The sequence below is a fragment of the Sorex fumeus genome, unplaced genomic scaffold, assembly GCF_029834395.1.
Source record: "Sorex fumeus unplaced genomic scaffold, SorFum_2.1 ptg000028l, whole genome shotgun sequence".
Taxonomy (NCBI): domain Eukaryota; kingdom Metazoa; phylum Chordata; class Mammalia; order Eulipotyphla; family Soricidae; genus Sorex; species Sorex fumeus.
This window is the reverse complement of record NW_026606085.1, coordinates 4,144,882-4,171,263: the sequence shown is the minus strand read 5'-3', so window position 1 is coordinate 4,171,263 and position 26,382 is coordinate 4,144,882. Positions and strand designations below refer to the sequence as shown.

The window sequence follows — 26,382 nt, the reverse complement described above, 5'->3', positions numbered from 1 at the left end:
GCCTCCTCTAAGAAGCTGAAGCCATCCTCAGAGTCACTGATGTCATAGCCGGCGGCTGACCAGCTCTGCGTGTTGGTCTTAGGACCTCGCCGCCTTGGCTTCCGTCTCCTTTTCCCATTATCCGGGTTCCTGCCAGCACCGAAGGAGTTAACTCTGCCAAGGCACCCCCCCATTCTCTCGCTCTTCGCTCCCTTCCTCCCTCCCCCTGCTTCCTCTCTCCTCCTCTCTCCCCTTCCCTCCTCAGCTCCACGGCTCCCTCGGCCGCTGCCGCGACCGACCCCCCCACTCCCCCCGCCCCCCCACCACTGCCGGAGACCCTGGCTGTTAGGCAAGACCCCCCCGCACCCCGGGGCTCCCTGAAATCCAGTTCCCCTCCCCCACCTCAGCTCATGCCCCAGCCCCCGAACTCCGGGGCTGCCAGCCCCCGGTGCCCCCGCCCCTCCTGAAAATTGGGGTGTGCTCCCCAAACCCCATTCCCTACATTGGGGACCCCCTTTTTTGGCCCCTTTTTCCTCCCTCCCACGCTCCCCTCCCTTTCCCTTCTCCAACCCCCTCTTTCCCCTCTCACCCCTCCCCCCATCCTGGCCCCCCCTGCAAAAGTGGGGTGCGGAGGGGGGAGGGGTGAGAACCCACCAAGGGGAGGAAGGAAATTCCGATGAAGTCAGAGCCCCTTACCCGCCACAGCGGCCAGGCCCCCCAACATGGACTGTCTCTGTATAGTGACAACCAAGGTAAGCATGATGGTAGGGGACAGTCCTGGGGGAGGGTATGAGTTTGTGGGGAGGGATTAAGGAGGCCTGATTTGGGGCTGAAGACCCTGGAATGCGTATATGGAATGCTTTGGGGGATCATAATTCAGTTTGGGGGTTCACATCAGAAAATGCTGGGTTTGGCCACAGGTGCCTCCTGGAGTGATCCCTTTGTACCTGTGGGGAAATGGGGAATTTGGGGTATTCTGTGATTTGGGGGGGATCTTGTGGGTTTGGTTCAAACCCACAAATGGTCAAATAGCACCACTGATGTTTGAGGGAGACTTATTTAAGGAGAAGCTGGCTCTCATGGGAATCCTGCTCCTGTATGCTAGGAGCTAGACTACGTTGGTCTGTGAGGTTCTTCCTTGGGTTGCAAGTGCTGTGTCCAATTTAAGGGGACTCCTGGCCTGGGGCAGAATGATATTGGTTGTGAATGTCTGACTGGTCTGGGGCTGTCATCTGGCGGAGGAGGGGTTTGGCCTTCAGGCTAACAGGGCAAGTATCTGGTGGTAGATCATTTTGGGAGTGCTTTCTCAGTCTGATGGAACTGGTCATTTAGGATTTGATCACACGAAATGAGGAGAGTTGAGAGTTGTCAGAGGGCTGGAGTTTGAAATAGGATCATCTGAGAGAATCGACCAGGTGAGGTTAGGATTTGGGGTGCTTCCATCAGAAGTAGGAGCTTCCAGCAGCTGAGGTTGCCAGCTTCTGAAGAGGAGGAGGAGGAAAGATTTTAGGAGAGAAGGGATTTAGATGGGGGACAGGTGGGTAGTGCAGAACCTGGGGGTGGCCCAGGTAGGTTTCCACACTCACCATGTCTACTCCTGGTTGAGGAAGGGGAATAAGAACAGATGGAGGAAAAGGTTCCTGTTACTCCTGGCACTTCGGATCAAGGTGGAGGAGGACACCTGGATTTAAGGTTACTGGGGTGGAAAGGAGTAGGAGGGCAGGGAGGTGACTGGGAAAATCTGTACAGAGGTGTCCCACGTTGGATGGGAGCTGGGAAGAGCAGGAGGTTTAGGATAGGCATCGCAGGCACACTCCTGGTGGGATGACAAATAGCCTAGGTCTTAGCTTCGAGCTAGGACTGGAAAGCTGGATGCCTGGTGTGTAGAGGGATGCTTGGGAGGGTGGCAGGCAGCTGGGGGCTGGGGGGGTGGGACAGGAAGTGGGGGCCGGGGAGGCGGGGTCTGTGTGAGTCACAGGCTGGGGAGGGGGTTATATTTAGTGGGAACTGCAGCTTCTCAGGGGAGAGAGCTAAGGACACACATGTTCCCTGTTACAAACTCACACATATGTATGCACATGTGTTGTGCACATGTGAATGATGGATGGAAGAGATTGGGGCAGGAGGACCTATAGGTCTGGAGCTTCAACTGCTCTGAAGACTACTTGTTTGTTCCCTGTTCTGTGGGTCCAAGGGCTTTCTCTCACACAGCTCCCCCTTCCCTCCCACACTCCCACCACAACCACCCCAACCACCAGTGTCAGTGAATTTTTGAGCCCAGTTTCTCTGACTTGGTCTCTTCTAGTGTCTGTCTGTTCCTCTGGTCTTCCTGTTTCCGGTCCTTGACCTGCCCTTAGCCTGAGTTCCCTGCGGTGGTCCCCTGTGTACAGTGTCCACAGTAGACCAACTGGAATGTGTGGGCTCTGCTGTGAACACGTGAACATACACACATGCGAGAGAGGGTGAGGGGCTTGATCGCACTGGCAGTGATCCTCGGGGGTGGGGCTTATCATCTCCCACACTCCTACTTTGATGGATCCCAGGGTTGAGCTTCTCCTGAAGAAGGAATCTTGTGCGCAGATGATCATGCATTTGGGTTTTACAGAGGCGTGTAGACCCAGGCTTGCCACATTCCTTGGCCCCAAAACTTGTCAGTTCCAGGATGGCGGAGACTCCAACTCCCATGAGGCTTCAAGGCCCAGTAACCCTCAATGTTAAGACAGTTGCTGCTCCAGAGGCTCTCGGGAGTTGTGGTTCATCTCTATCCAGGGCAGTGGAGGGTAGCTTAGGAAGAGCCAGCAGGAGGAGCCAGCATGGCATCGAGCTGCCCCCGCTAAATGCTGGATGGGGTAGGGGCTGCTCAGGCTTTGCCTTCGTTCTGAGTCCTCCATCTTTCATTGCCTATATTTAGACTCCTGCCGCAGTAATTTAAAGAACGTTTATTGAAGACTCGCGCAGTGCCAGGCCCCGCGGTTTGTGCAAATTCTGCCTTTAGAGCTATCACTTAATTTTACACCGATCTGAGGGGATCTCTCAGTCTTTGAGCATCTCTTTCTCCCACTCCGCCCCCGTCCCTCCCCCTTCTCCCCGCGCTGCTGCCGCCGTTGCCATGGTAACCGTCGACGACTGAAGTTGCGTGGCTGCTCTGAGGGCCGGGCGAGGGTGGCGGAGGGCGGAGCAGAACAAGTGGGGGAGGGCGGAAAGTGGGGAAGACCGGAATGTTTGCACTAAGCCCGGGGCTAAGCGGTTAAAGCCTCCAGGTGGTCCTTATTGGGCAAATCTAGGATGCTGGGGGCGGGGCAGTGTGACCAACGGCCTCATTCATTGGCCACAGGGGCGAGGCGGACGGACAGTGTGGGCGAGGCCGGGGGAGCGAATGGGAGGGCCGTGGACGAAGGCGTGGTCTTGCCGCGGCAGGTGGGTGGGGTCCGGCTTACTCGATCCGGGAGGGGGAGCGCATCCTCTGGACGGGGCGGGGCCACGGGGCTGGGGTTGCTTGACCGAGATGAGGCGGGGCTCGCCCGGGAGGGGCGTGGCGTGGTCCAGCACGCGGAAAGAGGCGAGCATAGATTGGAGTGAGTAAGAAGCGCTGGGGTCTTCGAAAAGGAGAATCCGGGGTTGGGCGATCTGACGTCTCAGTTTTTCAAAGATGGAGGCTTGTTCAAATTTCACCAGAGCACAACCTCCTACCTCAACTCTATGTTCCAGGGAGACGGTTGCCCGGCTACAGCAAAGTCCTTGATTTCTGCGTTGCCAGGCAACGGGGAAACGGAAAATGGAGGGAAAAAGGAAGTGGGGGGGTGCGGAGGGTCTTAGTGGGCCGTAGCGCCCACTGGTGGAGAAATAGGGCCTGTGCATCTTCTATTTTAGAAGGCATTTCGCGTCCTGCTTTTCCGCAATGCGCCCTCTGAGAATCTGAGCATTCTATCTCCAGATATGAAACTAGGGCATCGGGGTTCATTTTGGGGAGTATATAACAGATTTCATTTAATGGCAGAGAGTGTGTCTGGGTAAGGTGAGATGCTAGGGAAGTCCATCTTTCCTGATTCCCCTCCTCCCCACCCCTGCCCCCTTTGGGGCCACACCCGGTGTTGATCGGGCTTACTCCTGGCCCTGCGCGCAGGGATCACTCTTGGCGGGTTCAGGGGACCATTATTTGGTGCCAGGGATCGAACCATGGTTGGAGGTGTGCAAGGCAATCATCCTACCCGCTGTACAGAAGTAGATTCGAGGAGACTACTCACTGGGCTTTTAATTGGAAAGGTGGGCGTTCAATGGGAGAATGTTTGGAAGAGATGCTTTAAGATTCATTGGTTAGGGAGAAAATAGAAGACCTGGAAGAGACGTGGGGCAGTTGGTTTGTTTGGGGTGTGTTTGGAAGTTGTGTGGGTCACTGTAAATTGCAGACTGGGTTTAATTTTACTGAATGTTTTTTGAGATCTAGGTGTGAGATAAATAGCTCTTTTGGGGGTAGTATTTCAACAGAGTTGAAATTAAGAAACATGGTTGAGGTGTAGGAAGTGGCATGTATGAACTTTAGGGATGAGATGAAACAAAGGGATAGGCCTCTGAATGTAGGTCAGTGGAAGTGGAAGAAAATGCATTTGCCTGCAAGGTCCTGGATTCAATACCCAGCAACAGTACCAAAAAAAAAAAAATTAAGAAGAGGAGGAGAAGGACAGAAATACCTTTCAATGGGAGTAAATGGAAGAGTTTTTGATTTAATTTGAGGGTCATATTTAAGATGCATTTGGTGTCCAAAAAGAGATCTGGTGACGTTGGGAACTAACATATTAGCAAGTCATGAATACCTATTGGACCCATGGATTTGGAAACAGATTTGAGGGCGGCTTATTTGGATGCTGTTTACTTTTATTTTGGGTTCTGGGGGCTCCTCTGGTTTCTGCTTGGTGCACTGTGGCTCCCGTGCAAACCGTGCACCCCATTTCTTTGAACTATTGTCCTAGCCCCTGTTTGGATGTTTATATTAACAGGAGGGTAGTGTTTCAATGTCTCTGTTAATGAACTGGTGATTTCTAAAGGGTTAGTTTAAAGGATCTAAACTCCTTTGACCATCCGGTGGGGAAGAGTCTGAGGGGGATGCTGTCCACATTAGCAATCCTTGGGGGTGGGGTTGAAGGGAGAGGCTTGTCAGAGGCACTGTAGATTCTTTGGAGGTCCTTCTTAAGTGAGAGAAGTACTGCTTCCTTGCCTGCATCCTAGGAGTCCGGTAAGATAAGAGGTGAGCTTTTGGAATGATGAGGTGATTTTAGAGATGGGCGATTGTCTGGAAGAAGGGGCCCAGAGAATCGGGGGAATAAAATGGTCCGTTTTAGAAGTTCTCTGTAGGGGGGTCGGAACTGGCAGATCTGGGTGGAGCGAGGAAGTTGCTGGCCCAGAGGGTCTCCCCGCACCGCCCCCCCTCCGTGACGCCTCTCCCGCACTGCGCAGGCGCTGCCCCCCCCTCCGGCCGCAGCCTCCAGTCGCCTCAGCCGCCGCAGCCCCCGCCCCTCTACCCCTCCCCCTCCCCAACCCCGGGACCCTCGCTCTCCCACCCACCCCTCCCCGACTCCCCCTCCCCTCCTCCATGTCGGCTCGGAACAGATTCGCCTCCATGTGTCTCTGCGTGGTACGTGCCGCGGTACGGGCTCCGGCCCCGCTCCCCTCTTTCCGGACCCCCCAAATCTCAGGGTGCAAGCTTCAAGTGTTGTCGCTCTTCCTTCTGCTTGGTGTGGGGTCTTTGGGTTGCAGTGTATGGCGAATAGGCACAGTGGGTCGCCCCCTTATCATCATTCACTTTGACTCACACCCCTGTCTCTCCGGGTGCAGCCTTGGGTTCCAGGTCATTCTATGGAATTGGGGCTCCAATGATGAGGGGCTCACGGGGGAAGGAAGAGCAGCTATCCCTAAGTGTTTTTCTTGCTTCATGTCCTTTTATATTGGGGGTTCAGACTTGGTCCGCCAATGGCATCCAAGCTGTCTCTTGTCAGCCGGAGTCCCAGTAGAGTAAAGGAAGGAATTCTCCTTGTCTGCCTTGTCTGCATTCACTGTGCTGTAATTTGGGGCTAAAGACCCGGTCCCACCCCCGAAGACTGCAGTTCTGGAATTACACTCATCCTCACCCTTCTAGAAGGCCTTCCTCCCCCGATTTCCTTGCTACATCTACTTGAAAATTTCCCAGAGATTAACGGATGAAACATAAGCCCTAACCCCCGTTAGCCACGTTCCGGGAACTTTGGTCTCCTTCCCTGTTCCTGTTCCCCTTTTCCTTCACATCCTTTCCCAATAAGAAGCCTTTCCCCCAGTTTTGACTCCTTCTTCCCTCTTGGGGGTGGGGCAGGTACAGTTGTCTGCAGTCTCACTGTGATAATAGTTTACCTTCATTTCCTCTCTAGAATAAACCACAAAATAACCGTCTTTACCTTTCCATTTTCTTTATGTGCACCCTGATACTACATCAGATTTAGGAATTTTCTCTGTGATATGGGATAGTGCTAGAGGGGTGTTGGGCTTAAACCCTCCCCTAAACTCCAGATTTGAAGCTGCAGCTCTTGACTCTGACCCACGTACTTCTTGGGAATTGCGAGGGCTCGTGCAGAAAACTGCGTCCTGCTGTCTTTCTGGACCCTCCAGTTCTGGGCCATTATCCAGGTTTAAGATTTTTTTCAGGCTGTAGAGTAAGCAGCCGTTTTCGGTCCGTTGGATCCTGTTATTTGAGATGGCTCAGCTGTTGAAGACACTATTTTGCTTACTAAATACATCCCTCCTTTCCCCTTTCCCCGACATTTTCTGCCCGTGGTATTGAAACCTCAGAGAATTCCCCCTCCACGTCATGGCCAAAGTCTGTTTTGATAAGCTCCTCTTTAAGACGCTTCCCTCTTGCCCCTCTTTAAGACTCTTCAGTTGTATCACGGTTCTCCTAGATTCTTGCTCTCTGTCTCCTGGTCATGAGGGTCTGCCCTGCTCACTGTCACTTCCCTCCTCTGTTCTCTTGGCGACAGTTCATGTGGGGCTACATCCTCATCTTTGATTCATCAGCCTCAGGCTTTTCAGAATCATACTCAAATATTGGGCATTGACTTTGACAAGCTTCTTTTCTTTTTCTTTGGGATGGGGTGGTTTGGGCCACATCCTGAGGTGCTGAGGCTACTCCTGGCTCTGAGCTTAGAGGTTGTATTGAGTCCTTCAGACGCAATGCCATTTCCTTAACTCTCCAGTCTCCTTGCCTTTTCTTATGAACAATGTGTTTTAGGGAGTGTATTTTATCTTCTCCAATCACGGAGGGAGTCTTGGATGTGGCCTCCTCATTCTTTTTCTCCTCTTGGGGTTGAGAGAGCTGATTTCTTCTTTTCTTTCTTTCTTTTTTTGGGGGGGCGGGGGAGTGGAGGGCCACACCTGGCTGTGCTCAGGGTTTACTCCTGACTCTGCCCGTAGGGGTCAGACAAGGGCCCTATCCCTGTACTCTCACTCAGCCCCATGAGAGGGTCTGTTTCTATGCTGTCTGGCACAGATGTAGGAGGAATCAGGCAGGATTATTGCCTTTCATAGCTCTCTCCAGATGCCCCTCTCTCTCTCTGGCCTCCAGTTAATCTCATTGTGCCTATTAAATTAGCACAGGAGGCAGGTGGTTATAAGTCAGGAGTCATGAGGGGTTTTCCACTCGAAAGGGCTGTAAGAGACCAGGAACTCACAGTCAGGCTCTGCACTCTCTTCCTTCCCAGGAAGGAACCTGTCACCCATTCCTGTCCTCCTCAGAGTCCTTGCTGCCTCTTTACCTCTCCCTTCCTCCCCGGTGCCTTCTGGCATATTGGATGAATTGACTGGAATGTGATTATTTTTAAAGGTGTGGCTAGACTTTGGGGGTCCATTTTCTGACTATGTGGGCGCCATTGAGGCCAGTGGAGAAAGAGCTGGATGCCTTCAGCCTTGTTCTGCCTGTGGGGCCGATGCCAAGTGCCTGCTAGTGGAAGTGTCTCACCATGGTCTCTGCCGGGGGCATTCGAGGTGCTGGAAAGCCAGTGGCTGGTTCAGGGGGTTTAGAGGCTGCAGTGGGGAGACTGAGGCAGTTAGGGTGGGGTTTGGCTGGGAAGTCCAATGGGGGCTGAGCCATAGTACAAGGAAGGAGGGAGGTCACAGCTCAGGGAGTGGCATGAAGAGGGTGAGGATGGATGCAAAGGTTCCCAATGTCACAGGAGCTGGGACCAGGAAGGGACAGTGGGGGAAGGTATGAAAGGGAGGGAGTGTGCTGAGGAGAAAGTGGGGGAGGTGATCCCAGAATGTTAAAAGCAGGATTTGGGGGAGGGGAGGGTCCTGGGGACAGAGGAGAGGTGTCAGGTCTCTTGCGGTTAGGGGCCAATGGGCTGGAGGCGAGGGAGGGGGAGGAGATGGGCTGGCCCCAGGGCCTCCCGCTTTGCCGTGGTCTGGGAAGAGGAGGTGGTGGTACTTGGGAGGCGCCGGGGGCTGGCGGGGGCCTGCCCCAGTGACGTTGCCTCCCGGTTGGTCCCCAGAAATACCGCTACCAAGATGAAGACACGCCCCCTCTGGAGCACAGCCCGGCTCACCTCCCCAACCAGGTAAACGCCCCCGAGCTGGTGCACGTGGCGGAGAGGAACTTGGCCCACCTCGAGGCGGTCCACGGGGTCGTGGGCCACGCCCACCTCTCCCCCATCCAGGTAGGAGACTCGGACGGGCCCTCCCCAGTGTGGCCCTCGGAGCCTCGGAGCCTGTGCGGCATCAGTCCCCAAGGGGTAGGGCGGTGTTCCTTTGGCTGTGTTGTGTGTGTGTCCAGACGCGGCTTAGAGATCCCGGGGCCCTCCTCCTCCCATTTCCAACCTCTGGGCCCAGCCGTCCGTTCCTGAATTGGCCAGTCCCTTCCATCCACCTGGCTTGTGGTCCCTTTCTGCCTCAGCTCTGCCTCAGCCTCTGCTTCCCTCCCTTGCCTCCCCTTCCCCCGCTGCTTTTCCCTCCCTGCTGGCTGCTGACTGCTGGCTGGTGCTTGATGCTGTCGCTCTCTCCCTCCCACGCACTCCTCCCTCTCCCTGATCCCCGGCTCAGGCCCTCTGCGGCCTGAGCAGCCTTGGTCCATCCCTGCCCCCTTTACATGTTCTCTGCTTTCCCTTCAGACCGCTCTCAGATTCTCACCTCCATCCACACCGTTCCGCACCCTTCTCTCCCCCATTACTGTTCATTACTACTGGTTTCCTCTTCTCGGTGCTCCCCCTGTGTTTTGTAGTCCTGAAGATGCCTGGTTTCCGGGACTGTCTGACTCTCCAAGTCCCCCTTCTCTCTTCTCCCTGAGTCTTCTCTTGGGGCACAGGACGAGGAGAAAGGGAGAATAGTGGGCATATTGTAAGCTTTGAGAGTTAGGATTGGGATTGCAAGATCTTGTGAATACCCTGAGAATGGGAAGGCTGCTGAAAATTTCACCAAGAAGATGGGGAAGCGGTTAATGAACCCCGGGCTGATGAGCTCCTGGGGTGAGGAGGTGGCAGGAGTTGGGGGGCATAGCGGGTCCATTCTCTGGCATGTAGCAAAATTGAGAAAGGATGAAACTCGCGTATTTCTGGGGCAGGAGCCAGACAGGGGTGAGACTGAAATCAGAACAGCAGGTAGAACTGAGAGAGAGGAAAGAGAGTCAGACCAGGAATTGGGGAGGTGGCACAGAGTTTCCCCCTGAAGTCCCCCCTGCAAGGAGGGCAGGAAGGATGGAGGCTTCACGGACAGAGACAGAGAGAAGTGAGCGTGACAGGGACAGTTAGGACCATGCTAGGGAGTGATGGAACCCGAGGGATATGCCAGAGGCTCTGAGTGTATGTATGATGGAGGGCTCAGGACAAGGCTTGACAAGGATAGGAGAAGCACCAATTTTCAGGAGATGGGGATGTGCTGAGAAGTGAATTAGGATGTGGGGAAAGAGTCTCGGAGGTATGAACGTGGGGTGAGCTAAAGTGGTGCTGCTCTCTCCTCCAGGGAATAGAAGCGATGGTGGAGGATAATGGCAGAAGATTGCTGAGGGATGCAGCTGCAGGATGGCACAGTGACAGGGAAGGGGCTAGAGTCGAGGCTAAGGTTAGAAGGAGGAACTTGAAAGTGCGACCAGGATTGTATATGGAAGGTGTGGGAGGAGTAGAAGTGAGGGGAGGGAAGAAGATGAAAGCAAGTCAGGGTTAGAGATGGGATCTGGGAATAAGGCTGGGGTCAGGAAGTGAGGATGGGCTCTATGGGGTAGACGAAGGACATGTGGATGAGATTTTGACTGTTGTGGCTGTGGACTGGACAGTAGCCTTTGCTGAGGTTTGAAGGGCCGGGGGATGGTGTTCGTAGACTTATAGATATCTGGTCTATTTTAGAACTTGAAAATGGTAATTAGTATTGAGAAATAGCAGTCAGGGAGAGCTGGGCACTCCCTGCTGGAAGGGAAGAGCAGGAAAGAGTCTGGGGAATCATTGATAAATGTCTTGTGCTGGGTGGGTTGCAAATAAATAAGGAGGAGATAGATTGGGAGAAAGAGGAAGGGGGGACGTGGGGACCCCCTTTAAAAGGGAAGAGCGAGAAAGAGTCTAGGGATTTGAAGATAAATGCCTTGTGATTGGTATTTTGCCCCCTTCCCGTCCCCCCTCCCCAAGAAAGGGAGGAGATAGATCGCCTCCCTTTATTGCCATAGCGACGATGTGGTTGGACGATGTGGTTGCCGTTGCTCTGGCATTTGGGGAAACCCTTAGAACCAGCTTAAATCTGGCCTCTCCCGTATCCAGCAATGTCAGGGATCTGGTTAAGCCCCATTTAACCCTTTCCTGAGCGAAGGTGGGTTGGAAGATGAGAGAACCGGACCTAGCTGTACTGTGTAGATGAAGGGAATGGGAGAGGGAGGAAGAAAGGGAGAAGAGGAGGAAGGGAGGATATTTGTTCTGAGCTGTGCCCACAAAGCTCCATAGCAGGGACTTCTCAGCTGGGCTAACAGGGTTGGAGAGGCGGATCTCGGGTGTCTGCTCCCCCCCCCCCCAAGCCACGCCTGTCCTTCTCTTCCCTCCCTTTTCCTCCTTTCCTGTTGTCCTGACGACAAGGTCTCCAGGAGGTGGGTCTCCCCAAGCCTTGGCTGGGCTGAGATACTGTTGCTAGGCAACAGGGTCCCTAGAGGAAGGGTGGATTAGATGGCGGGTGGGTGAGAAGGAAGAAAGGCCTCGCAGCTGGGGGAACCCCTAGATTCCAAGGCTCAGGGATTAAGGCAGATGTGTGCGAAGGTGAGGGTCAAACCTCTGGTAGGACAATAAAGGCACGTGAGTCTCTGTGTGGAGAGATAGGACAGGAAGAGGACCAAGCAGAAGAGGGCTGCACCCGGTGGACGTACGTCCCGGGGTGTCTATGTGTAGCACATAGGCACATGACACCCCTGTGGTGCTACATCCGGTGAGAAGCTCTCCCAGCCCCTCCCTCCTCACTCCTTTCCATCTGCTGCTCCTAGTCTGGCCGTCGCTCCCTTCTCCCTTCTCGTACCTCTCCTTCCACATGTAGGGGCCTCGGCGGGGCACAGTTAGGCTCATGTACACGGGCATGTGTGGCTGTAGCCTTGAGGGGTGCGGTTAGGTTAAAAGGATGGCAAGAATCAGACTGGCTCGTGGGACTCTTCATCACCAGCTTCCTCTGGAGCCAAGGCTCAGGCAACTTTCATCTCTTACTTCCTCCCCACCCCCCCACAGGCCAATTCACCCCCTGTGATTGTCAACACAGATACCCTAGAAGCCCCAGGATATGTGAGTTGTTTAGATTTTGGGGACCTTGCAGACCGGAGGGGGTGTGGGAGGGTCTTGGTCTTCACGGAGGGGCTAGGGAGGGTCTGGGTCTTTGGTCAGGCTCCCCAGGAGTCTCCGGCTCACTGTGTCTGTGTTTCTGATCCGCTGGAGTTGCAGGTGAATGGAACAGAGGGGGAGATGGAATACGAGGAGATCACGCTGGAAAGGGTGAGCAGGCGCCTCTGTCTGAGCCCCTCTGGTCGGTGCTGCCTTCTGCCCGTGTTTTCTGGGTGGCAAGCCCTTACTCTGTGTCTCTCTACCCTGCCACGCTTCCTGTTCCCTGTCATTTCTGCCCTGATGTGCAGTGAGTGAGCTGACTCTCTGTCTCTTATTTTGCCCAGGGTAACTCAGGTCTGGGCTTCAGCATCGCAGGTGGCACTGACAACCCACACATTGGTGACGACCCATCCATTTTCATCACCAAGATCATTCCTGGTGGGGCTGCAGCCCAGGATGGTCGCCTCAGGTGGGGAGAAGAGCCAAGGGTTAGGGTTTTCGTTCTGTGAAAGGAAGGGCTGTGGCAGCCCAAGGCTCCTGGCTCAGGCCCACCTTTCTGCCCCCAGGGTCAATGATAGCATCTTGTTCGTAAATGAAGTGGATGTGCGGGAGGTGACTCACTCTGCTGCCGTGGAGGCCCTCAAGGAAGCTGGCTCCATAGTCCGCCTCTACGTCATGCGGCGGAAGCCCCCAGCTGAGAAGCTCATGGAAATCAAACTCATCAAGGGACCTAAAGGTAATGTACCATGGGGTTCCTCCACCTGCCTCCTTGCCCCACGCCCCTTAGAGCCGGCTTACCCACTTCTGCTCACCCCTTCTTCTAGGTCTTGGCTTTAGCATCGCAGGGGGTGTTGGGAACCAGCATATCCCAGGAGATAATAGCATCTATGTGACGAAGATCATCGAAGGGGGTGCGGCCCACAAGGATGGGAGGTTGCAGATTGGAGACAAAATCCTGGCGGTGAGGACCCCCATTACTTTCCTTGGCACACTTTCCTGCCTGGCCTTGGAAACCTGAACTTCACCAAGTATTTGCTCTCTGAACTCTGCTTCCCTCCTCCCCAGGTCAACAGTGTGGGGCTGGAGGATGTTATGCACGAGGATGCTGTAGCAGCCCTTAAGAATACATACGATGTCGTCTACCTAAAGGTGGCCAAACCCAGCAACGCCTACCTGAGTGACAGCTATGCTCCTCCAGATATCACAACCTGTGAGAGCCCTTTATGCCCCGAAGCCCTTTTTACCCATCCCACCTAGCCCCTTGACAACCTACTTAGTTCCTCTTTGATATTCCACATAGAATAGCCACAACACCTATGTTATTTGCCATAGTTGGTGAAGAATCAGCGTAGAAGAACTGGAAAAGGACTCAGTGGAAAGGAACTTCCCCCCAGAAGGCATAAATAAGGGCCATTGATTTTCTGGCCAATTTTACTAAAGCCTCAGAGAGCAGATGATTTTGAAGTCCTTTCTGAGGCTAGGAAAAGATAAAGTTTCATTTTTTATTTTATAAGAGCATGTGGAGAAAAGACTATATAGACTAGTCTTGCTTGTAAATTGAGATTTAAGAGTTTCTAATAACATAGAAGCATGTTAAGGGAATAGCATCGTTGTAAATTAGTTTGTTTTGGAAAACTGAAAGGTGGTTGGATAGACTGTGATTTGTTGTATTCAAAAGTTAAGGGAAGACACAGCGGGTAGGGTGCTTGCCTTGCACGCGGCTGACCTGGGTTCTACTCCCAGCATCCCATATGGTCCCCCAAGCACCGCCAGGAATAATTCCTGAGTGCAGAACCAGGAATAACCCCTGAGTATCGCTGGGTGTGACCCAAAAAGAAAAAAAAAGTTAAGGGAAGGGCTAGAGAGACAGTACAGTGGGTAAGGCATGCAACAGCTGACCCAGGTTTGACTCCTGGCTTCCCATATGGTTCCCTGGACACTGCTAGGACTGATTTCTGAGCGCAGAGCCAGGAGTAGCCTCTGAGCACTGCTGTGTGTACCCTGAAACAAACAATAATACAGGGGTAAGGCATTTATTTGCTTTGTATGCCGCCAGTCCTGACTCATCCCTGACGTTGCATTTGGTCCTCTGAGCACCACCAGGGGTCACTCCTAAGCATAGAGCGAGGTACAGTTCTTGAGCACCATGGATATAGACCAAATGCCAACCCCTCAGAAATAAACAAACAAGCTTGGGGGTCACTCAGGATCACATGGTGCTGGGAACTGAACCCAGGCCTCCTGCATGCAAAGCCCTTTGAGCTATCTTTTAATAGCACCCCTAATCTCTGACCATCAGATGACAGTGGCCTTTTCTTCCTAGCAGTCATAACAATCAAAAAGTGTCTCTAGATATTGCCAGATGTCCTCTGGAAGGACTGGAGCGATAGCACAGCGGGTAGGGTGTTTGTCTTGCACGAGGCCGACCTGGGTTCAATTCCTCCACCCCTCTCAGAGAACCCGACAAGCTATCAAGAGTATCTTGCCCACATGGCAGAGCCTCGCAAGCTCCCCATAGCGTATTCGATATGCTGAAAACAGTAACACCAAGTTTCACAATGGAGACGTTACTGGTGCCCGCTCGAGCAAATCGATGAACAACAGGACAGTGCTACAGTGCTTCAGTGCTTCAGTTCTTCAAGCATCCTCTGGGAGGCTTGGGAATCATTGCATTAAGATTTTAAGCAGGGCTAGAGGATAGAATACATAGAGGTTACATGTAAAGAAGGATAAATACACATTCTTAGATGTGAATTAATGCTGTTTTTTAAACATTTTGGTTTTGGTCCATACCTGGTGATGCTTAGAGGTTACTCCTGGCTCTGAGCTCAGAAATAATTCATGGAGGTGATCAGGGGACCATTTAGGATGCAGGAGATTGAACCCAGGTCAGTTACATGCAAGCGAAATGCCTTACCCACTGTACTATCGCTCCAGCCCCGAGTTGTGCTATTTTCTATTTGTATGAAATCCATAATTGAGGGGCCAGAGCAATAGTACAGTGGGTAGGGTGCTCGCCTTGCAGGCAACTGACCTGGTTTTTGATCCCTGGCATCCCATAAGGTCCTCGGAGCCTAACAGGAGTGAGTTGAGCTCAAAGCCAGGAGTAAGCCCTGAGCACCACCTGTGTGGCCCCAAAACAAATCTATAATGGAATTAACTGAAAAATTTGAAAGGATAAGGAAGGTTAAGAATGTGACTGTGATGCTGGAATGATAGTACAGCAGGCAGGGTGCTTACCTTGCAAGTTGCTGACCCAGGTTTGGTTCCTGGCACCACACATATTCCACCGAGCACTTCGGGGAGTGATCCTTGAGCACAGAGCCATGAGTAAGCCTTGAGCACCACTGGTGTGGCTACCCCAAAAGAAGGAAGAAAAAGAATGTGATTGTATGTAAGATACATAGCAGGAATTAGCAAATTCTCAGCAATAAGAAACCGTAAGGGCTAAAAATAAATCTGGTTTGGGGACCAGATTTTGGGGATAGGTGATGCATCAGTTTGGCAAACCAGGATTGGTCCCTGGTACCATATTGTTTTCAGTGAGCATCTCCTGAACATCATCAGGAGTAGCCTCTGAGCTCTGAACAATGAAATAAAAATAGAACCTCAAACATGCCACATGTAACCCCCTCACCAAAAAAGAGTTCTATTTGGCTGGACAAGAATGTAGCTCATTGGTAGAGAGTATGCATTGTTTGGTGAGATACTGGGTTCGATCCTGGTGTCTGTATGCACATACATATATGCACACGAAGAAATTTTTAAAAACCGAGGAAAAAATCCCTTTTGTTATAGTAAAAATTCTATATAATTTAAAAAAATGAAAACTGGATCAGAAATGTCTCAGGCTTTTATGAAGAAAATGATGGAATTTTGTTACTGAACATAAGAGAATCGCCAGAATGATAGTACAGTGGGTAGGGCACTTGCCTTGCATGTCCAAAAACACAAATGAAAACAAAACAAAACAAAACAGACTGAAGAGATGCAAAATCATTTTATATTTTCAGATGGAGAAGCTTAATATGCCAAGCATTTCAACCCTCTCCAAGTTAGTCTATACATTTTATGCAATTCTAATCAGAATTTTAATGTGATTTTCCTCTCGGAACTTGGCAGGTTGATTTTAAAGTTCTACTGGAAAAATACATTTTGGAAAATAGCTAAGACAGTTTTGGATAAGAATAACGAGGCATGACTACGCCAACAATATGAAAGTACACTAAAACTAAAGGAAAATTGTATGACACTGTCTCTGAATTCTGTATCTACCTAAAAGATACTTGCTCCTTGGAGAAAAGGCTGATACCAGATCTTGGGCAAGACATGGATAAATAATAAAAGGCCCTCCCGTTGATCATCGATTTGCTCGAGCGGGCCCAGTAACGCCTCCATTGGAGACTTTGTTGTTACTGTGTCTGGCATATTGAATACGTCACGGGGAGCTTGCCAGGCCCTGCCGTGCAGGCGAGATGCTCCCGGTAGCTTGCCGGGCTCTCCGAGAGGGGCGGAGGAATCGAACTCGGGTCGGCCATGTTGGCTGCGTGCAAGGCAAACGCCCTACCGCTGTGCTATAGCTCCAGCCCTGGAATCCTATTATGATAGGATCCCTGGAATCCTATTATGATCTTCTGAGTCCTGCCAGGAGTGGTACCAGAGTGTAGAGCAAGGAGTAAGCCCTGAGCATTGCTGGTGTGACTCCAAAACAAACAAAAATGAAACAACAACAACAACAACCAAAAAAACCCTTAACAAAACAATACACAAAACCCTGTAGAATAAGTAGGTACCTTTAATTTTTAATTTTTTATTTATTTTTGCTTTTTGGGTCACACCTGGCTATGCACAGGGGTTCCTCCTGGCTCTGCACTCAGGAATTATCCCTGGCGGTGCTCAGGGAACCATATGGGATGTTGGGAATCGAACCCGGGTCAGTTGCGTGCAAGGCAAATGCCCTACCCGCTGTGCTATTGCTCCAGCCCCTAATTAGGTACCTTTTAAAGGTGCTAGGGAATCTATCCATTTAGGAAACTGATCAATAAAGGTAAAGGGTCCAGTATTATCCTCCCTTTCCTGTACAGATCAACTCAGAATCATCAAATGGTTACTCTGTGTAAGTTCTTTATAGAAGAGCTTCTACCAAAAAATGCTTCCTCTGAGAAATAATAATACTGAAGGAAATAATATAAAAGCAGCACATTTTTCAGTCATCAATGAAATAGAACCTGACAGTGATTGTCACAGTGGCTACTAAAATCCTCAGTGAAAGGCAGCTGACAAGGCCTGAATCATCAATTTGTTTGTTTTTGGGCCACATTTGACAATGCTCAGGAGTTACTCCTGGCTTCGTACTCAGAAATTTCTCCTGATGGTGCTCAGGGGACCATGTGAGGTACTGGTAATCAGACTAGGGTTAACTACATACAAGGCAAGCACCGTACCAGCCCCTGAACCTACTGTTTAATCATGTAAAAAGACAAACAGTACATCCTATTGGGATGCAGTCCCTCTCCGAGAGCCCGGCAAGCTACCCAGAGTTTACTGCCCTCCCGCCCGCACAGCAGAGTCTGGCAAGCTCCCTGTGGCGTATTTGATATGCCAAAAACAGTAACAACAAGTTTTACAATGGAGATGTTACTGGTGCCTGCTCGAGCAAATCAGTGCTACAGTGCTACTGTTGTGATGCAGTAACCTTTGAAACATGCTTGCCAAGAAACTGAACTTAAATCTGATGAGTGTATAGAGCAAGATGACCGGTTTAAAGGAGGCACAGGGTGAAGGGACATTGTACACTTACCAGGATTTTCCTAATAGAAGGTAAAAATGACCTTGTATTTTCTAAAATGATCATCAAGAGAGAAAAAAAGTTGATGAATTTTTGGATTTTTTAGTCCACACCTGGCAGTGTTCAAGGCTTACTTCTAGCTATTGTTCAGAGATCACTCCTTGCAAGGCTTGGAGACCATATAGGGTTCCAGGGATAGAACCTGAATCGACTGTATTCAAGGCAAGCACCATACCCATTATCTCTCCTGCCCTGAATATTTTTTCAAAAATTTTCGGCAACCCCTAGCAGTGTTCAGAGTTATTCTTGTTAGTGCTTAAGGGACCACATGGTACCAGGAACTGAATCCAGGCTTTCCAGATGCAAATCAAGCTTTGTATGCATACAACCTGTTAAAATATCTCCAGCCAAACGTGATGGATTTTATAGAATTCATTTTATTGAATTCATTCAAATGAATGAATTGGCAAAAGAACCCCGCCTCCTGATAATACTGCTCTTGACTTAGCCATCCTGGCATTCCTCGGACATGTAGTTCTCACCTCTAATATTCCTTAGGGAAAGTAACTCCTGCTGGTGTCACTTCTGTCCTGACTCATGACATCTACTTTACCTATCATGCCCGCCTTTCTTTCTTTCTTTCTTTCTTTCTTTCTTTCTTTCTTTTCTTTTTTAATGTAGGAGCACTGCTATTTATTCAGCCATTGATTAAGCTGATTGAATTGGGCATGAACTCCACATTACTTTTTTTCAATTTTAATTTTTTAATTAGGTAAAGGTAAAGGTAAAGGCCCTCCCGTTGATCGTCGATTTGCTCGAGCGGGCCCAGTAACGTCTCCATTGGAGACTTTGTTGTTACTGTGTCTGGCATATCGAATACTCTCGGTAGCTTGCCGGGCTCTCCAAGAGGGGCGGAGGAATCAAAATTTTTTAAAACCATGCCCTTATTTCTGGTGGAATAACTTCCCCTTCCCCTGAGTCTGGCTCCTTTGGTTCCCAAGGTAGAAGGTCCCATGGTGGGTGCTTCTCTGTCCTTGAGGTCTGTCTCATCTTTTCCCTCTTGTCTTCCTTCAGCTTATTCCCAGCACCTGGACAACGAGATCAGTCACAGCAGCTACCTGGGCACAGACTACCCCACAGCCATGACCCCCACTTCCCCTCGGCGCTACTCCCCAGTGGCCAAGGACCTGCTGGGCGAGGAAGATATTCCCCGAGAACCGAGGAGGATCGTGATCCACCGGGGCTCCACAGGCCTGGGTTTCAACATTGTGGGTGGCGAGGATGGTGAAGGCATCTTCATCTCCTTTATCCTGGCTGGGGGCCCTGCAGACCTGAGCGGCGAGCTACGGAAGGGGGACCAGATCCTCTCGGTGAGGAACGGCTGGCCCAGCTTCTGTTCCCCCCATTTCCTGGGCAGAACTCAGAGCTCATGGGGAGGGCTTGCGTGGGCTGGTCACTTTCAGCAGTTGAGCCTCTCCTCTCTGCTTAGGTCAATGGTGTTGACCTTCGTAATGCTAGCCATGAGCAGGCTGCCATCGCCCTTAAAAATGCAGGCCAGACGGTCACAATCATCGCTCAGTACAAACCGGAAGGTACCAGGCTTGAAGCTTTTCTTCTCATGGGCTGGGCTGACTCTTAGGACACTGTCCTGAGATGTGGCTTCAGCAGGGGTGGGGGTGGGGGGGCAGTGTGGCAATAGGAGAGGCCAGTGCCAGGAACCTCTTGTTCTTCCTCAGAGTACAGCCGATTTGAGGCCAAGATCCATGACCTCCGGGAGCAGCTCATGAACAGTAGCCTGGGCTCAGGGACCGCCTCCTTGCGAAGCAATCCCAAGAGGGGTTTCTATATCAGGTCAGACTCTCTGGGTTACTCATGGTGGGGGTGGGGCACATGGCTTGGGGGTTGACTCTGGCTGAGGACCTGATCTGTCCAGGTTACCTTTGACATCTCTGTCAGTGGGGAAACAGTCTCTGCCTCAAGGACCCTTCTTGCCTTCTAGACCCTTGGCACTCGGCACTTTCCCTGGGACTCTCAGTCTGTGCTACAATTTCACAACTCACAGTTGAATTTTTTTTTTTCTCTTTTGGGTCATACCCAGCGATGCCCAGGGGTTACTCCTGGATTTGCACTCAGGAATTACTCCTGGTGGTGCTCGGGGGACCATGTGGGATGCTGGGAATCGAACCTGGGTCGGCCGCATGCAAAGCAAACGCCCTACCACCGTACTATCGCTCAAGCCCCACAGTTAAATTTTTTAAAAATTATTTTAATAGCATTACTTGGGGCCACACCAAACAATGCTCAGGGCTGACTCCTGGTCCTGCACTCTGGGAACACTCATGGTGGGCTCGCGGGACCCAGTAGGGCTCGTGGGACCTTGTAGGGTACTGGGGATCAAACTTTTTGTTGTTGTTGTTGTTGTTTTCTTTTTGGATCACACCCGGCAATGCACAGGGGTTACTCCTGGCTCATGCACTCAGGAATTACTCCTGGTGGTGCTTGGGGAGCCATATGGGATGCTGTGACTCGAACCCGGGTCAGCCGTGTGCAAGGCAAACGCCCTACCTGCTGTACTATTCTTCAGCCCCTGGGAATGAAACTTGGGTTGGCTGCTTGCAAGGCAAGTGCCTTACCTCCTCTAATATCACTCAGCCACCCACCAGCAACTCACGTATTAATTAATGCTAGGTCAGGAATTGACTCAAATGGTGAAGAACCTACCTTGCATCTGCCCTGTGCATGATCCCTCACCCCTCTAGCCCCACTGGATGTAGCCGGAGAGCCCTCAAGCACCACCTGACTATAGCAGGAGTGGCTCCCCCCAAAAGAAAAGTCACTGCCTGGTACTGTAAAGGTGATTTGGAATGTGGCCACTGCCTACACATTCACGTGGGCAGCCAGGGGAGCTGGGTCTCTGCTCTCTTGCTTCTGCTTCACCTCTCCAGGGCATTTTGCTCTCTTCTCGGGCTCTTTCTTTCTTCCTTTCTTTCTTTCTTTCTTTCTTTCTTTCTTTCTTTCTTTCTTTCTCTCTCTCTCTGTCTCCTTCCTTCCTTCCTTCCTTCCTTCCTTCCTTCCTTCCTTCCTTCCTTCCCTCTTTTTGGGTCACACCCAGAAATGCTCAGGGATTACTCCTGGCTCTGCACTCAGGAATTACTCCTGGCAGTGCTTGGGGGACCATATGGGATGCTGGGAATCAACCCAGGGTTGGCTGCGTGCAAGGCAAACGCCCCACCCTCTGTACTATAGCTCCAGTCCCCACACCTCTTTCTCATCCTCCAGGATGAGGTACTATCCCACTCGACTACCTCCCGGGTCCTCTCTTCACTGTCTCGGCTCCTCTCCATCCTCCTGTGCTGCTCTGCTCTGCCCATGTCCATGTCAACTGGAACTGTCAGCTCTGGCCTGACCTCTTTCTGGAGGTCCAGGTCTGCAGTTTGGCCATCTGCTTTCTGGACATGCCCACTGGGGTGTTCCACAGGCATATCACACTCAACATGTCCCATATCGAGCTCTTCTCTTTCTTGTGTGTGCATGCTTTGTCTTGCCTCATCAGTGTTTTCTCTTTCTTTGAACGGTTGCCCAGATCCCTGGTTCAAACTGGACCTGCAAGTGGCCCTTCTCTCCCTGCTGGGGTGCTGTTGGCTCCAGGGCTTGTTTAGTTCTAACTCCTCAATGATGTCCGGAGACTCTTGTTTTGTTTCTAGTCCCATTACTCTGCCTGCAACTACAACTTCACAGTTTTTCTCTCCCTGCCTTGCCCTCCCCGCCCCCCCCCCCCCCCCATGACCGGAAGTTGTTACTGAATAGGCTAACCAGACTGGAAGGGTGATCTTCTTTTTCTTGTTCTTCTTCTTTATTTTTTATTTATGAGTGGGGGCAGTTTCCAACTCACCTTAACAAAGGTGGATCCTTGAGACGCAGAAAGCTTTTTTGGAAGGGAGGAGATGTAATTCTCATTCTAGAAGTCTCAGAGTCAGGGGACCCCTGTGTGGACTGAACGATAGTAGATAGCTATGGTGATGATGAAGTTTCTGTAGAACTTTTGGTCCTCACATAGTTTGGGGGTTCCTCAGAATATATGGGCTGGACCTATAGCACAGCGGTAGGGCATTTGCCTTGCACGCGGCCGACTGGGCCGACCCAGGTTCGATTCCTCTTTCCCTCTCGGAGAGCCCGGCAAGCTACCGAGAGTATCTCGCCCGCAGGGCAAAGCCTGGCAAACTACCCGTGACGTATTCAATATGCCAAACACAGTAACAACAAATCTCATAATGGAGATGTTACTGGACCCGCTCGAGCAAATCGATGAACAACAGGAGGACAGTGCGACAGTGCCACAGAAAACATGGCAGCTGTGGGAGAGAACCATGAGCAGCCCAGGTTTTGCTGTAGACCAGTGTTCTTCAGTGTTCTTCAACTTTCACACACCTGCAGACCAGTACCTGTCCTGCACACCCGTCTAGATCTGGCAGTCCTAACCAAGATGGCAGAACAGTGGTTTCCAACCTTCCATGCCTGTGGACTCACAGCAGTCTATGGACTGGTGATTGAAGAACACTGCTGTCGATTTTTCTCCTAGGACCTTAGGTCTGGGTTTCGAGTGGTTGGGGTCATTCCTGGAGTCCTGAGCCATTGATTTGACCAATGGCCATATGCCTTTTCAGGGCACTGTTCGATTACGACAAGACCAAGGACTGCGGTTTCCTGAGCCAGGCCTTGAGCTTCCACTTTGGGGACGTGCTGCATGTAATTGATGCCAGCGATGAGGAATGGTGGCAGGCACGGCGGGTCCATTCCGACAGTGAGACCGATGACATTGGCTTTATCCCCAGCAAACGGCGGTGAGGCTCCTGGTGCCTGCAACCTTTCTGCTACAGGCACCCAGTTCCCAAGGTTCCTGGGCGGGCAGCCAGTAGTTCCTCGGGCTGTGTCCTGAGTCATCGGGGATCTGCTTGGCTCTCCTGGGCATCATGGTTAACGTGAGCCCCTGTGGTTGCTCATGGGACTAGGGGCTGTTGGCAGATGGGGTTATCAGCTGTTCTAGGGCTTCCCACGGAGGATTCCCCGAGCCCCATCCATTCATTTATGTTTCCCACAGGGTTGAGCGACGAGAGTGGTCAAGGTTAAAGGCCAAGGTAGGTAGAAGAGGGGCAGAGCTTGGGGGTGAGGGACTTACAGGGGGGCTGAATTCTAAATCAACCAAATGGTGTCTTCGTTCCTAGGATTGGGGCTCCAGCTCTGGATCGCAGGGTAGGTAGGGTCAGTGTGGGGCGACCTGGAGGAGAGGGGCTCTGTGTTTCCCCTTATAACCTTCGGAGGGTCACATGGGCCACTGAGCCCCCAAGCAGCACCCTTCCCAGCTGCCTTCCTCCCTCTAGGTCGAGAAGACTCCGTTCTGAGCTACGAGACAGTGACGCAGATGGAAGGTGAGCCCTGGCCTTGGCTTTGGCCCTCGTCTCTCCTGCTCCCAGCTCTGTCTCGTCTAAGCCAGATCTCTCTCCTCAGTACACTATGCTCGCCCCATTATCATCCTTGGGCCCACCAAGGACCGTGCCAATGATGATCTTCTCTCCGAGTTCCCCGACAAATTTGGATCCTGTGTTCCTCGTGAGTATTGGGTCAGGGTTTCAGATGGAGGCGAGTGGCGGGCTCTGCTGGAGAAGGGTCGGGGAGACCCATCCCTGGGGGCTATAGGCAGATGTGGGTCTCTGGGGTGCAGAGGACACAGAGAAGGGGGATTTCTTGGCCCCCCTCATGTTTCGCAGTAGTCACTCCAGGCCAGAGGCTCGGAGAACTCGAGGGAGCTGGAGCGGCTCTGCCCTGCTTCCGTCCTGTGCTTCCTAGCAGCCCTTTGCCACTCGTGGACCAGCTCTCTAGGGGCTTGTAGTGAGGTTTTGAGCTAGAGGGATGGTGGTTAGATCTTTGGGGGGTGGGGTGACTTCCTGGCAGATACGACACGGCCCAAGAGGGAGTATGAGATAGATGGCCGGGATTACCACTTTGTGTCGTCCCGGGAGAAAATGGAGAAGGACATTCAAGCGCACAAGTTCATTGAGGCCGGCCAGTACAACAGCCACCTGTATGGAACCAGCGTCCAGTCCGTGCGAGAGGTGGCCGAGCAGGTAGGACCCAGTGGGCACCCCTGTCCTCTTCCTTTTCCCCTCCCCACCCCTGCCCCCCACCCCTGGCCCTCCTCCAGCTCTCTCTAACTCTCTTTCTTTCTGTCTCTTTCCCTGCTGGGTCTCCACTCGCTCCTCCACCTCCTTCTCCTCTTGGGCGACTCTGTCTGATCGCGTGCACTCTGTGCCCCTCCCCTGTGCCTCCCCCCCCCACCCCCCCCGCTTCCTGACCCAAACTCTGCACCACCATCTGGCCCCTCATTCCTCCTCGGCCCTCCGACTCGCCCTACTTCTCTCCTCCTGGGCCCTGGCCCCCCTTGACTCTCCCTCTCCTGTGCCCCATGTCCCTTTGGCCCTGTGCTCTCTCCCCACCTTGTTCCTGGGGTCTCTGCCCCCTCTCCTGTCTTCTGCTACCTCTCCCTCTCTTGCCCCTCACCCTGCCCTCTCTCCCTTCACGGATCCTTTCTCCATCTGCCTCTCCTCCATCCCATCTGTCCCTTCTTGTTCCTTCCATCTGTCTGTCCTTTGTCTGTCCTCCCCCCTCCGTCCTCCTCTACCCTACTTCCTTCTTTCCCTTTTCCTCGCCTGTGGCTCACTGCTGCCCCTCTGACCTTACTCTGCCCATCTTTTGGGTCCTCTCCCTGTTTCATTTTCATTCTCCGCCCCTCCTCCCCGCCGCCTGCGCTGTCCCTTTTGTGCTTGCTTCCTCCTTGTTCTCTGCCGTTTTCTTTTTCTCTCTTTCGCTCTGTCTACTTCTCCTGTCTGCCTTGACTCTCTCTGTCTCTCTCTGTCTCTGTCTCTGTCTCTGTCTCTGTCTCTGTCTCTCTCTCTCTCTCTCTCTCTCTCTCTCTCCATTGACATCCTTGTCATTTTCCTTTTGGCCAACATCCCATTCCCACCTCTCCCCGGACTCTGTCCTGTCCTGGCACCTGTCTGTCTTTCCTGCCACACGCTGGTCCCCCCCCCCGCCCCCCACCCTGCCTGCCCCAGGGGAAGCACTGCATCCTCGATGTCTCAGCCAATGCCGTGCGGCGGCTGCAGGCGGCCCACCTGCACCCTATCGCCATCTTCATCCGCCCCCGCTCCCTGGAGAATGTGCTGTGAGTATGGTCCCAGGGGGCCTCCCCTTCACTTCCCCACACCTGTGGCCCCTGGTTTGAAGCCTGGACACACTGGCTCCAGAGCTGGATCCCAGGAGATGCAGGAAATCCTAGGCCTTTCCCTTCCCTTCCTGCCTTGACCTAGAGGGGGCGACAGCTGCCCACAGTCCCAAAGGCGCTGCGGCAAATCAAGGTCCCTTCAGGGGCCTTGTTTGACTCAGGCTGACTCTGGAGTAGCCACAGCTGGCCAGGGTGGGCTGTGGGGTGGCGGACCCGTCATTTGTGACCTCAGAAGACACGTTGTATGCTCTGAATAAGAAAACACTGGGGGGCTGGAGCGATAGCACAGCGGGTAGGGCATTTGCCTTGCACGCGGCCAACCCAGGTTCAATTCCCAGCATCCCATATGGTCTCCCGAGCACCGCCAGTAGTGATTCCTGATGCAGAGCCAGGAGTAACCCCTGAGCATTGTCGGGTGTGACCCAAAAAACAAGGGAAAAAAAAAAAGACGACACTGGGCATAACTTCACATCTCTGGGTAGAGGAAGGAGAAGGCGGGGTGGGATGCCCCTCAGCCAGTGCCTCTCCCTCTTCACAGAGAGATCAATAAACGGATCACGGAGGAGCAAGCCCGCAAAGCCTTCGACAGAGCCAGCAAGCTGGAGCAGGAGTTCACAGAGTGCTTCTCAGGTGAGGCCACAGCGGCTGCTGCCAGCGCATGAGGCGGGGGGATGGTCTCCTGTGGGTGGTGGACCCCCATGGCTCAGGGTGTGGAGGCTGAGAGAAAGGTGCCTCTTTGGGCTGGCGCACCCTGGCTGTGCCTCCAGCCTCATTCCCTGTTCCACCCCACCCCCAGCCATCGTGGAGGGCGACAGCTTTGAGGAGATCTACCACAAGGTGAAGCGCGTTATCGAGGACCTCTCAGGCCCTTACATCTGGGTCCCAGCCCGAGAGAGACTCTGATTCCTGCCCTGGCGTGGCCTGGACTTGCCCTGCACCCGCCGCCTGGGCCCCATGGTCTGGACTCAGTCGCCCAAGCCCTTCACACCCCTGCCCTGCCCGCCTCCCTCCCACCCTTCTTATTTATTTCCTTTCTAACTGGATCCAGCCCACTGGAGGGGGAACACTCCTCTGCATGTATCTCCGCACCCCAGAACTGGGCTCCTAAACCCTAGAATTCTGGGGTCTGGGGGGGGCCAGGCTCCCGGTCCTGAGCCCTTGTTCCTTAGGACCCCCTACACTCTGCCTGCCCCCAATGCACACACAAACCCACTGGGGGTCACCTGCCTTCCCCCATCCCTCCCCCACACATTCCAGAAGTCAGTGCCCCATCCCGGAGCGGCGCTGCACTGCGGCTGCTCTCTCCTAAGGAAGGGTCTGGTGTCACCCCTGCCCCCACCATAACTTCCCATGTCCCTTGATTTCTCATTTAATTTTTCCATTTTTTCTTCTCAAAGGTGGTTTTTGGGGGGATAAGTGGGGGGACTCGACTGTGGGCCCCCTGCCTTCCACATGCCCCCCACCTTTTTTCTTTGCCGGTTTGCATGAGTGGAAGGTCTAACTGTGGCTTTTTTTTTTTCTGGGATTTTTTTTGGGAGGGAAGGGGAGGG

General features: G+C 52.6%; 1 protein-coding gene across 6 annotated transcripts; it reads left to right on the top strand.

The window, feature by feature from the left end:
- Positions 1 to 358: 358 nt before the first annotated feature.
- On the top strand, positions 359 to 26,382 carry DLG4 (discs large MAGUK scaffold protein 4). 6 transcript variants are annotated; one of them, XM_056115156.1, is made up of 20 exons: positions 359 to 731; positions 8,487 to 8,651; positions 11,676 to 11,730; positions 11,878 to 11,936; positions 12,110 to 12,234; positions 12,332 to 12,501; positions 12,590 to 12,726; positions 12,831 to 12,975; positions 18,628 to 18,923; positions 19,043 to 19,145; positions 19,290 to 19,404; positions 22,218 to 22,394; positions 22,652 to 22,688; positions 22,776 to 22,803; positions 22,932 to 22,979; positions 23,059 to 23,160; positions 23,503 to 23,675; positions 24,663 to 24,772; positions 25,371 to 25,462; positions 25,629 to 26,382. In XM_056115156.1, exons 1-20 carry the CDS (start codon positions 702 to 704, stop codon positions 25,733 to 25,735), a joined length of 2,274 nt encoding a protein of 757 aa, XP_055971131.1. In that variant the 5' UTR covers positions 359 to 701; the 3' UTR covers positions 25,736 to 26,382. The 6 variants fall into 6 exon arrangements, with proteins under 6 accessions (XP_055971131.1, XP_055971132.1, XP_055971133.1 ...); XM_056115157.1 differs by having other exon boundaries at positions 362 to 731; positions 8,487 to 8,552; positions 11,676 to 11,729; positions 11,880 to 11,936; positions 25,629 to 26,381; XM_056115158.1 differs by having other exon boundaries at positions 363 to 731; positions 8,487 to 8,552; positions 11,676 to 11,729; positions 11,886 to 11,936; positions 25,629 to 26,381.

Excerpts from the sequence above, each read along its gene's own strand:
- DLG4 (XM_056115156.1), top strand. The coding sequence starts at position 702 with ATGGACTGTCTCTGTATAGTGACAACCAAG. Across the intron at positions 11,937-12,109 it reads AGGAGATCACGCTGGAAAGG|GGTAACTCAGGTCTGGGCTT; the intron begins GTGAGCAGGCGC and ends TATTTTGCCCAG. Across the intron at positions 12,235-12,331 it reads GCCCAGGATGGTCGCCTCAG|GGTCAATGATAGCATCTTGT; the intron begins GTGGGGAGAAGA and ends TTCTGCCCCCAG.